Genomic DNA, 13,306 nt, shown 5'->3' on the forward strand with positions numbered 1-13,306 from the left:
TTTGTGATGATTAAAATAATGTTTTAATAGATAAAATTGTTAAATTACAGTTTTACTCATATGATTAAAAGTAATATAAAATAAAATATTATTATTATATTATTAGTTTTAGTATTATTATTATAATGAATATTACTGTTATTATTATTAATTATCTACCAAGCAAAGAGCACCACTTACACATCTGGAGGAACAATTTGTGTTACATTTTTGCTGCTACTGTAAATAACAATCACATGTTACATGTATTTCTTGATGGCCCTCTTTCTGGATGTCAGTTTCATTCATCACTATGAGAATTTGATACTGTTTAAAAGTCATACTATAACCAATTATACTTCCTTGCATAATATTCTTATATTGTCTTTCATGCTCTATTTTTCAATTTAAAAAATTTTGAATTTTAATATTGTTAACTTGGGATCTTCATCATAACTTAACATAGGAAATAAATTCTTGCTAACGTAATATGAGATGCTTATGATATCTTCATTATTTTTTTATCGCGTAAAATATTTACAATTTTTTTATTAATGTTTTAATTAAATAATTTAATAATGTTATAATTATAAATTTTAATTTAATATTTTATTATTAAATAGAGCTCAAAATTGATGGTCTGAGAAAAAAAAAATCTCATTAATTCAAACAATAAGAATAAGGATTGTCAATTTGAATAATTATACTTACTTAATAACTAGGCAGCTAGTTACAACATATGATAATTAAAGCATAATATGCTTCTCAAATGCTACCCTTTTGCTCCCTTCTAAATCTTTTACCAAGCTTTACTCTTTCTCTTTCTCTGTGCCTAATAACTTTATCACTATAAAATGAAATAAAATGGGTATATTGAGTAACCAAAAAAGAAGCGTACATGCACGATTATCAATAGCATCTTCGAATGAAATTATATATTTTTAATAGTTTATAAGAAAATATTGAAGAAAAATAGTTATGCTTGATGATTTTTTTTTCACGAATTATACTTTTTTTTTAATTACCCCAACTATGCTTAAATCCACTTTAGGTATCAAAGTAGACTTTTACTATTATTTAAAAAGTAATGTTTTAATATAGTATTTTAATTTTTATTTCTATTGATTAGTTACTATATTAATTATTTTATTAAAATATTCTTTAAATTTAATTTATTATTTAAAACACAATAACAAAACAAAATAGGATTATTATTTTTTATTTTTATTAATATTTATTAAATTAATATTTTTGTTATTTGTTTCCAAAATATAAGAAGAAGGAATCTCATCAAAATTCGGTTTTTGTATATGATGCAAAATAAGGTGAAAATTTGATGTTTTTAGAAATTGAATTCTAAAAGTGGTAGTTAGCTTTCCTTACCTGATAGATGACTAAATCACTCAAAGCTTCAAACAGCTCCAAACACACAAGAAGCTATATGAACAACAGAAATACGATCAAGGTATATTGTTAGAACCACTGATCATCAAAAACTTAAACTGATGAGTCAAAAGACACATGCAAACTGAGCGTAGAAACTCAAAAGACAATAGATATAAGAAAATACCAAAGAAAAGAGATTGAAACTCAACTTGCTTAAGTGGAGAAACTGATTTGTCTAGATTAAAGCGCTCGCTACAATGATCAATCTTACGGTATTGGTTCATCAATCAGACGAACAGAGGAAGAGAACTCTTAAAGAAAAGTTAGTGAACTCTAAAAAGTTATTTCTAAAAGGATTGTGTCTTTTAGAATAATAAAATTGGTTCATAAAAGAAATATTTATATTAAAACTTGTTAATATTAAAATAATCCACTTTTACCAATTTAAATCACTACTACTTCTAAAAGGTCAATTTCTAAGTAATTACAAATACACTAAAATATTTTCATAAGAACTCAATTAAAAATAATCAAATATATCATTTAATTAAACCTATTTTTATTTTAGTTAAGTAAATGTATATCATATTAATATATAGAGATTCCTTCTAGTCTAACAAAAGTTATTTAAATATGAGATAATTTCATATTGACTACTTTTTTCTAAGTTGGAAAGTTAGACATGTAAGTGTGGTTATATTGAAAGAAAAATATTTGACATTTATAATGATCCTACATTTAAAAAAACTATTTATAATAAATAATAGCTTTTATCTATAAAAAAAATGGCTAGTTTTCCATGATTTGCACAACCAAATGTTGGCTTTTATTTCTGAAGTTGGTTTGACATGTTCCCCTAACCTCTCACAAGTCACAAGGGTTATCCTTATGTTCCACACATGGCTATAACAAGATAGGGTTCTCTTCCCCACCCATCATTCTCTTCCACCTTTAAGGTCTACACTTTCTGGGCCCACACATTTTCTCAAATTCTTCTCGATATTAATTATACACTCATGCATGAAACTTTCATAATTAACGAATATACATATTAATAAAATTTTATTTTTTCCTGAACAATTATTGTATATAAGAAAATAATATTTACCATCATGGATGTCTTTTACCTCAGCTACTTCATCATTCAAGTGAGTCAAATTCTGTTAATCAAAATAAATAAATTGAGTAAGAAAGACCATAACCACATTTATAATTGAAACATCATAGTATTCAGTGTAAATGTTTTCTTGGTATGGAATAATGAAAGTCAATCAAAACCAATTAAATTTGATTTTTCACACCTGTCTATTCTCTAATTAAATCATTTATTTATTATGAGCATATATGAAATTTTAATTAATTTAAGATTATTGGTCTTATATAGTAACTTTCTGAATAGAAAAACTAGACTTGTAACAACAAATGATTATTTCTTTAGAAGATGTCAGTACAATCACACACTAAATCTCATATAATTACGTGAAAAACTCAAAAATGTATTCAGTAACTTTGTTATTCAAAATATACATCAGAACTTAGAAGTCATTCATCATTATTCTTCAATGTAATCAATAAACCCTAAATCTAGCCATTTTTTTCAATAGAACTAATTTGTCTCCTAGTTTATGTTTTTCAATGTTTTATATACAGAATTATTATTTTTTCTTTTTTCTTAATTAGAGGAAGATTTTATTTTTTTTCATGAACATGTGATAAGTTTTTTTTTCTTCCCTTTTGTTTGTAAATAAGGCAATTCGTTTAGAGGAGCGAAGCAAAGGGTTGGACTTTTCCAAAATCACTCTAGGCAAAGAAATAGGCAGGCTTTCGTTTGGGCTTAACGAAGCCCAATTCCATACAAAATTACGCCTGAAACAAGCTTAGGACACCAATAAAATATAATAGAAGAAACATGTTTAGGGTAAAAAAAATACAATTAAATTTCAAATATCTAAACTAAATATAAAATTAGGTAATAGAAATGAATTATAGTAAGATTAAATAATTGAAAAAGAAAATAAAAACATATAAGTGAGAAATAAAATGAAGATAAATATTGTAGATAGAAAAGAAACGGAGATGAAATTATTTTTAAAATTTAATATTAAATTGTTTATTTATTATAAATATTTTTGTTTAGTATTATTATAACGAAAATTAAAATACACTGTGAAATAGGTTTTCTAATCTGACGAACAAACTATGTAATATATTAAAATATTAGTTGTCGAAAAATTAATACAAATTTATAAAAGAATTATCCTCAATTTATGAAATTAAGAATAGTATATCAAAAGGATCTGGAATAAACTAAAGATTAATCTTTGATAAAAAGAGCCTAATACAATATTTATGAAAGATGTCAAGTTATATCCAAGTTGTATCAAATTACCTCACATGAAAGACATAAAAAAACGTTTATAAAAAAAACAAGTATATCTTATTAAATGACATATATTATCTCTATATGAAGAATTTGTAATAATAGAGATATATACAAAATTTTATATATTGTAATTGTATGTTATTTAAACAATATTTTAATATCTAGAGTTTTGTATTTTTATCTTTCTAAAAGTTTTGTATTTCTTTTTGCTATTTATTTAAAACAGTAAACATTTTTTGTTTGGAAAACTGAAATCTTTGAAGGTAATTAATTATTTAAGTTTGGTGCTGAATATATATTAATTTGAGATGCTAAAATTTAAGTGTTTTACGAACTAAACACTTTAATTTTCTTACCTAATCTATTAAAGTTAGATTTGTAGCTTAATGTAACATCCCAAAAATATAGTGTAAAATCATATAATAGAATGATCATCACAACGACAAGGACGAACGAACGAGAATACATGACAAGACAGGAAATAAGGTAAGCTTATGTAATTTAATTCAATTATCAACATATATTTCACACAATCAACTAAACAAGATAAATCATTAACTCTTTCATGCAAAGCCTAATACTAGACTCTGACTGTCCAGACTGTATGAATTATGTGTAGCTACGACGTTCGTGCATTCGGGTGATGTAGTAATTGGGATACCCTCAACAGTTGCCACCCGAGGTTAGTCCTATTTGTCCAAATTAACCATAAGGACTAGGACCTCCTGCCATTCCCACACATGACTTACCCTTCTCTACATGAGAACGAGTAATAACGGAATATCAGGATGAACCGCCAGCTTAGCTTTATCCACATTCATACTTTACCAATTCCAATATCCATTCATGAGATATTCCTCCCCGGAATACTCTTTCATAACCAAAGTCATTTCATCCATATCATATTCCATCATCTTTCATTATTAAAACCTCAACTTAACCAATTTGAATGAAGATCACGTAGGACACCAAATACCGAACGTTAGTTTTTAACCCGGAACAAGACTGAAAACTTGGAGTGAGACTGAGATGTCTCCAACTCAAAACAAATCAAATCGAGAGAGTTACTCACTTGTTGTGAAAGGGACCAAATACAATAATACTTCTCAAAGACTAATAGAATCGAACGTTATTTTCCAAGTGAGCCAATTTAATGAACTGACTCTTGAGAGTTCAAACCGAACACCGTAAAACCTAGGCCGAATACTAAGACTCTAGGCCGAACCCAATTAAGACAGATACTGTAGGACATCAAATTATAGTACTTGACGGAATCATATGAAGAAACCGAACGCCAATAATACTTAGCTTCTTAATGAGTTAAACATCAAGGAAACCGAATGCTAGTCTAAGACCGGACACTGTAGAGAGCGAACACTATTGAGTTTGGACGAACGCTATTGAGTTTGGACGAACGCTCTTATTATAAAGATAGATTACGGAAATGAGAACGAACGCCTGGTGTAAGACCGAACACTTACTTAGTACGAGCGCTTGGTGTAAGACCAAGCACTACTTAGTACGAGCGCTTGGTGTAAGAGCAAGCACTACTTAATTTATAGAATAAAGGCTTGATAAATATAAGATATCATTTAACTAATGTTCAAGAACGAACGAAATATACAAATACATATAGATATACTGAAGTTTATAATCAAATACCAAGGAACGAATATCCTTGGTTGAACGCTTAAGTACAAATATTACAAAACGAAACGAAGACGCTAGTCTTCAACTAGAACTCACTAGAACTCTCTCCAAATGAAATAATCCAGTTCCAATCGAGTCCACAAGAAAACCGAACACTACATCGAACGAGCGCTGGTCTAATACCAAACACTTATTAAGAATGAACGCTACTGAGAACGAATGCTTGTATAATTGAATGATCAATACTGACTCTCAACAACATGGTCTAATAACAAACACTTATTAAGAACGAACGCTACTGAGAACGAACGCTGGTATAATTGAATGGTCAATACTGACTCTCGACAACATGGTCTAATACCAAACACTTATTAAGAACGAACGCTACTGAGAACGAACATTGGTATAATCGAATGATCAATACTGACTCTCGACAACATCCCTACCCATTTCATGACTTTCATTAATCATCAATACTTTTAAACGACATACCATATTTCATCATCAACCAAATCATCAAACACAATATCATTCCAGTTCCTCATACAATCAACAATGCGGTAACAATCATTTTTCATATTCATTCAAAAATCAACGAACATGTATCCATACAAAGCAAGAATCTAAATCAAATTATATAAGCTTCCCTTACCTCTAAGCTAGCCGAACGCTCACGGTTCTGCAGATAAAGGCTCACCACCAGATTCCTTTGAAGACTACGGTTCACGATTTAAGAAACTACCCAAATACCAAAACAGAACATCGTTCAGAATGTGAAAAGAAACCCATGCACCCAAAAACTTGGTTTGCATGTTCAAGAAAAACCACACGGCTGAGGGAAGAGAAAACTTACCAACTCAGAACCCAAAATCGATCGGCTCAAACGGAAGCCCTTGACATCGGAGGAGTAGAAACGGTGCCTGAATGGTGATCGGAGGAAGAAAATGTGGGAATTTCTTAGAGAGAAGATGAAGGAGATGTAGAAAGAAGGAGGAGAAAATGATTTTCAGTAGGTGGAAGAAGATGATTGCATGCAGACACTTACGTAAATTTTGAAACTTTGAATTTTACTTCTACCGTCAAAACTGAACATCTAATCTGCATCACACACCCATCTTCCACTATCTGATTTTCAGACATCCCTTCCTTAACATTTGTAATCCACTATGCAGGAAATTTTAATGATTTTAGATGGGTCTCACACCTCTTAAAGAAAAGTTTCCTAAACTAAAGTTTAAAATAAACTTACAGAGTATGCATGTATATGTATTTTATGTTGACCAAATAGAAAACGGGTCGGGTCAGTAGACCCATATTGGCAGCACTAGTGAAATGATTGAGATTAAAATGAATGTCCAATCATTCGGCGGTGACATTATAAAAAGGAATTGAGCATAGAAATGACATAATGGAAGGTGTAGGCAGGAAAAGAGTGATTTGATGGAATAATGTTAGGTGATTCCTAAAGAAAGAAAAAAATGGTCCTAATTGATATTGCCATGAGAGTGTTACATGTACCTATCTAACGTCCAAATTGGAAATACAGAATGTCATCAATTCTCATATATAGGATGTGATGGCCATGTTCTGTCTCTAATCATACCAACTTTATCTAAATTCGAACACTGCTATGCTATCATCAACTTTAACCACTTGAATATCTGCTTCAAAATATTCTCTTCTGTCAACGAATTTATAAACTATATAAGGTTTCTGCTTGCTTCATCTTTAATAAACTGATATGTTGTTAAGATGTTGAATTTTAAACATATTTTCAATGTATAGTATAATATATCACTTCATGTCTTATTCGAAGACTTGCTCATTATAAATATCTCACAAAAAACTAACACCTGATTAATCAAAAACACCACTGATCAAAATTGATTGTAGTTGCTTAAGTTAGGATAGTTCATGTATTTATTTCCTAATTAAACTTACAAACCTATTCAACTTGTAAGATTTAATATCAATCTCATATGATATTTATTTCTTTAATGAATTTTATGTTTAATACCAAATATTATTACATGTATCCTCCCCATTTATTTATGAAAAAAAAGCAACTATAATAGATCATCCACAAAGGACACATATTCTACACAAATTAGAGTGTGTTTATAATTTTCTATTTGGACTATCATAAACTAAAGTCAATAATTTTAGATAGTCAATACTAAAATTTAAACTAATGAAAATTGAAGTAGAGAAAATTAAATTCACAATTAAACCATACATATAACTAAAGTTAAAATTTCTTATTAATAAATATTTAAGATATTTAACAATTAAAAATTAATAATGTGTTATTTATTGGTTTGCTTAAAAAATTACCAATACCCATTAAAATTAAAAGACAAAAGTGAAACTTACCTTATTATTATTTTCAATCCATTTCTACTATAAAACTAAAACTTTTAAATGATCTAAATTAAAAAAAAATATTACCGTGACATAACAAGATTCGGAATGATACAGTCAAAGTGCATGTGAGTAAGATTTATGGAAATGTTCAAATTTCTGAATTTCATGACCACATAGTGGATCCTCTTTTTGAATGGTGTGGATTCTCTTCTGTTTTACCATAGTAAACAACTCAGATTTCAGAACTTTGTATAGAACTGAAAACTTTCAAATACAAATTATTTTATTAAAAAAAATATCATTATTAAAGTTTAGACGCATGTGTACTTTGATGTAATTTTTTTAGTATTAATTAAGTGGAACTTACCTTTGGTATTTAAAGAAAAAAGATTCAAAAACACAGAATACATGAATTATTGACAGAGAGAAGTTGTGTGATAAGTAATTAGTAGACATAAAATTTTACCCTGAATTACTGGAGTACTGTTTCATATATTCACTAAATTACAAAATGGCACAATAATCGTAAACAGCGACGTGTTCAGCAAAATTTTGTTTTCATCTGGATCGTTACAGTCAGCAAAGTACTGGAAGCATAGTACAGCTGGTTTGTCTTTGATGTTTTGAATACCCAAAAGATTTCTATAAAAACTTGATAAACATAATCAAGTTTTTCATCATTAATCATACTTAATAGTGGATCATCCCAGCTGTTTTCTAACAATAGCATGCAGTGGAGAGAGAGAGAGGATCATGTTGATGATTTCTATGTTGCACAAAAACGACAGTAAAAACAAAGGGGAATTGGAGTCGGTACACAAAATAATTGAGGGAAGAGTAAAACGAAACAATGAAAGAGAAAAATGGTGAGATAAAAAAGGAGGAAGTGTTGCAGAGAAACAGCATAGGTATCTTGGGCTACATGCAGAGAAGGAACATGCATTGTTTCTGGTGATTCAGAGCTAGTTGGTTTTGGGAAGTGAAAGGTGAAGAGAGAGCTGAGAAAATAGAATGAATGAGAGTGGTTCATCGATTAGCTAGGAGTTAAACTAGGGAGTAAAGGAGGGTAAAACAGTTGCAGAACACAGAGAGAGTTGATCTGTGGTACAGTTTAGGGAATGCCTTCACGAGACACGAGTGTGTCAGATGTTTTTGGGACGCTGAGGTATCTTGCTTTTCGAGGATACGTCCCTCCACAATGTAGCAGGAGACAGATGAAGATAGAGATTTCACTATGGGCCTGTTCTCTTCTTTGAACCTTTTCCATCTTTTTCTGTTCATTGGATCACTGCACAGTTTTTCCCTTCTCACTTCCCTCTCCTTTTTCTTTTTCCCACTTCTGAACTGTTTTGGCCTTTCAAGAACTCGATTCTACCAAGGTGGGTTATCTCACTCCTGATTTTACCATGCACTCCTTCTGTTTAATACCACCATCATGGTTTCTTTGTCTACTATCTTATAGTTTCCCCTTTCAATGTAATGTGAACCCCAACACCTCAATTGAACTCTCTATTTTATATTCCAGGATTTTAATGTTGTTTGATTTTGCTCACCGTGTCTCCTGCATTTTGACATGTAATGCATATTTTAACTACATGTTTTATTTATTGTGTCTTGAAAAAACTGTGTCTGTGATTTTTTTTAGGTAGGCTTCCCAGTAGGACTATTCAAAGGCCCCAGTAACATTTCCCTCAGGCACCCAATGGAGAGAACCATTAGGTGGTTGAAGGGATTGTTTGGGAGAAAGACAGACAGAGCGCGCAAAGAAAATTCAAATCCTGACTCCAAATGGTGTCACTCAGACAGAGATTCCAGAGGTTTATGTCATAATCCTACCACCATTCCTCCCAATATTTCACCTGCTGAAGCTGCTTGGCTACAATCCTTCTACTCAGAAACTGAGAAGGAGCAGAACAAGCATGCCATTGCAGTTGCGGTGGCCACTGCAGCAGCGGCTAATGCGGCGGTGGCTGCTGCTCAGGCTGCTGTAGCAGTGGTTAGGTTAACCAGCCATGACAATGGCAGAGACACTATGTTTGATGGTGGACAAGAAAAGTTGGCTGTTGTCAAGATTCAAACTGTGTTTAGAGGATACTTGGTAAGATGCAAATTCTAATTAGCTTTTAGTAGATCCATGATACTTTGATGAAAATGCTTGCTTATTATGAACTTTGTTTCAATTATATAAAAATAAACATTTCATCTTGTAAAATTCACATCCTAAAACACTAGTTGGATTCTATTACATATCATTCTTAGTTAGTTATAACAAGTTAAATTAATATCAGTTAAAACACTTACAAGAGTTTTCAACAGTGTGCAATACAGTGCACTCAAAGAATGTCAACAGATAAATATATTCTCTTGACTGTTTAGAAATCAACAAGAGAAATACTTTGATCTTGAAATTCTTTGATTCTTCTACCCAGGCAAGGAAGGCATTGAGAGCTTTAAAAGGATTGGTGAAGTTACAAGCACTAGTGAGAGGGTACTTAGTGCGGAAGCAAGCGGCAGCAACCCTACTCAGCATGCAGGCTCTAATTAGAGCTCAAGCTACAGTAAGATCTAAGAAATCTCAGGGATTCATGAGCACAAAGAATGAAACACACAGGTTTCAAACACAAGCACGAAAATCCATGGTAGTATTGTATGACAGATCTTATATTCCTGTCCACTATCATGATTTGTGATAGACTTATAGTGATTGTTGTCACAATGTTTTTGCAGGAGAGATTTGAAGACATACAGAGTGAGTACATAGCTCCCATCCACAGCAGAAGGCTGTCATCTTCCTTTGATGCCACAATGAATAATGCAAACAACAGTGTTGATGGGAGCCCCAAAATAGTTGAAGTGGACACTGGTAGGCCAAAGTCAAGGTCTCGCAGGAGCAACACATCAATGTCAGATTTTGGTGATGACCCATCATTTCAAACACTTCCTTCTTCTCTCCCATTCACTCATTTATCCATACCGAACCACAGGACTTTTCTGGACTCAGAGTGGGGCTTAACAGGAGAAGAGTGCAGATTTTCAACAGCACAAAGCACTCCACGCTTCACCACCAACTCTTGTAGTTGTGGCTCTCTTGTTGTTGCCCCTATGACACCTAAAAGTGTTTGCAACGAAAACTTCTTCTATGGGCAGTACCACAATTTTCCAAACTACATGGCCAGCACTCAGTCTTTCAAGGCTAAATTGAGGTCTCATAGTGCTCCGAAGCAGCGTCCAGATCCTGGTTCAAAGAAGAGACTTACCCTCGATGAGATGATGGAGTCCAGGAGCATTTTAAGTGGGACTAGAATGCAAAGGTCTTGCTCACAGATTCAGGAAGCAATTAATTTTAAGAATGCTGTGATGAGTAAGCTTCAGAAATCCACAGAATTTGGTAGGGAGACAACACCAACTTTTCCAACCAGAGGAGGTGGCGATTGGTGAAACTTGTGATAGTGTATTTCCTTTTGCCTTTTCACCTTGTTAGTAGTAACTGTGCGTGTCTGCACCCCCATGATTGCCAATTTGAGAACATACAGTGAGGGGAGACAAGACAAAATAGGAGAACAAAGAGAAGGTCCCCCTTGTTATTTGCTCATGGAATTATCTCATCATAATCAAATGTTACAGCAATTTGAGTTTTTTTTTTTTTACTGAAACTATGCATTTGTGTTTATTTATCTGTGCAATTTGTTAACTTTGTTACGCAAAAAATAAAGCTTCAATTTGAAGGGTTTCAAAGAATGGCGTTAGAACAAGAAGACTGTTCTAAAGTTTGAAAAAGGAGCATTCTACTACTCTTCTTTTGATTTCTTTTTAGTTGAAAAAGTGGGTTATGTTATGTACCTATAAAAAAACAAGTTATATATACATAAAAAACAAATTAAAAATCTAAACATTAAAATTTAAATTTAAGTACCAATTAATTCTGTTAACATCTTTACAATTGTTCATTCCCTTCAGAATTTATCAAACACCTCAAACAACAGCATTCCAAACAATAACATATACTACACTAGGCTTCAACATGTAATATCAAGAAATTTTGTTGGAATATAAAACATCAAGACATTGATGTAGCAATTTATTGGTTCAAGATAGCATGGTTGTTAAGTTTTTAGAAAAATAAGTGTTTACTAAAATAACTTATTTCACCAAAAAGATAAATAACCTGAAGATGTCATGATTTGATATTTAAACTGCAGAGTGTGCAGTTATTGAAATGACAACTATAATTAACAATTAATGATTGAAAATTGTATTTGATTTATGGAGTGAGAGAGAATCTTGAATGTCAGGGAATGCAGGTTTTTTGGTTATCTCTTCTCTCTGAGTTCTGATTCATCACATTCATACGTACTATAATCTGACCTTTTTATGTCGTTTCTTCAAATCTTTCCCTAATTCTTTTGAATTTTGAACTGTAGGGTAAGTGCTGTTTTTGTCTTTTACTGTTTCGTATGTTGGTGCATGTTGCTTCCTTCATTCCAAAAATTATCTATTTTTTAATTACTAATTAACAATGATAACATAAATTCTTTTATGCTTTATTTATATAACACTATTGATTTTCTAAAATATAATAACATTTATAAATTAATGTTAAATTTGAGTATTAAATCTGTAAAGTATAACTAAAGTACATTTAAGGGGGGAAATAAATGCTTTCTATCAAATTAACTATGGACAAAGTCAGACATGTTTTGATGAATGCTTTAATTTTAAAATATGTATACATATGAAAAAAGATAAAATGAAAGTGAAAAACAAAATATATATGTATAATATTTACATATAATGCAAATTAGGTCCAGTAGTCACTTTTGAACTCTCATCTAATCACAGAATACTATGAGTAGCAATTTTGTTAAATTTCAGAATAATTAATTTAAAAAATATATTACAAATAATAATTTTTATTTAGATGTCATGGTAAATTATTTAGAAGATACATGTCTAATAATAGCTGTTTGTTGTGTTTTAAGTTTTTTTTATGGGCCTTAACATAAATGGGCTCTATGTCACTACTGATCTAAGCCCATAATACTATTACACTCGTTACAAAGGACACAATAAATCACAAAAATGTTATATGGAGATTAAATGTAGGGATTAAAAAAGTTAATTTCCGAATTAAAAATAAATTGTAAATTAAAAGAGCTCAAAAATATATTAAAGTCAACTCTTGAATACTGTTTTATTTTTTATTTTGATTTTCTTGCACCACAGCACGAAAGACCAAACTAGAACATGTAAAACATTTCTTCTTTTTAGAAAGAAAGAGCATTTTTTTTTATAAATATTTTAAAATTAATATGCATGTTTTGTTGATTTTAGTTTTCGCAAACATAGGTACAAGAATAAAAGTATAACTAAATTTTATGCCATGTTTTTCTTTAAAAAAACATGATATTATTCTGAAACATGTATACAAGAAAATAAAAAGAAGAGAAATGGAAAGTAAGAAAATTCTCCTGGACCCTACCCACTTTCCCTAAAAAGAAAGTTATAGAAGAAATGTGAAGCAGGAAGAAGTTGAAGTGGGAAATG

The 13,306-nt window shown here is 30.9% G+C and overlaps 1 protein-coding gene across 1 annotated transcript; it reads left to right on the forward strand.

Moving 5' to 3' along the window:
* Nucleotides 1-8,607: 8,607 nt before the first annotated feature.
* On the forward strand, nt 8,608-11,397 carry LOC124839528 (protein IQ-domain 26-like). Its single transcript, XM_088103133.1, has 4 exons — nt 8,608-9,141; nt 9,408-9,860; nt 10,192-10,401; nt 10,490-11,397. Exons 2-4 carry the CDS (start codon nt 9,465-9,467, stop codon nt 11,198-11,200), a joined length of 1,317 nt encoding a protein of 438 aa, XP_087959259.1. The 5' UTR covers nt 8,608-9,141; nt 9,408-9,464; the 3' UTR covers nt 11,201-11,397.
* The last annotated feature ends 1,909 nt before the right edge of the window (nt 11,398-13,306 follow it).

The sequence above is a fragment of the Vigna umbellata genome, chromosome 1 (assembly GCF_029865625.1).
Source record: "Vigna umbellata cultivar VRB3 chromosome 1, Vumbellata_1.0, whole genome shotgun sequence".
Classification (NCBI taxonomy): Eukaryota; Viridiplantae; Streptophyta; class Magnoliopsida; order Fabales; family Fabaceae; genus Vigna; species Vigna umbellata.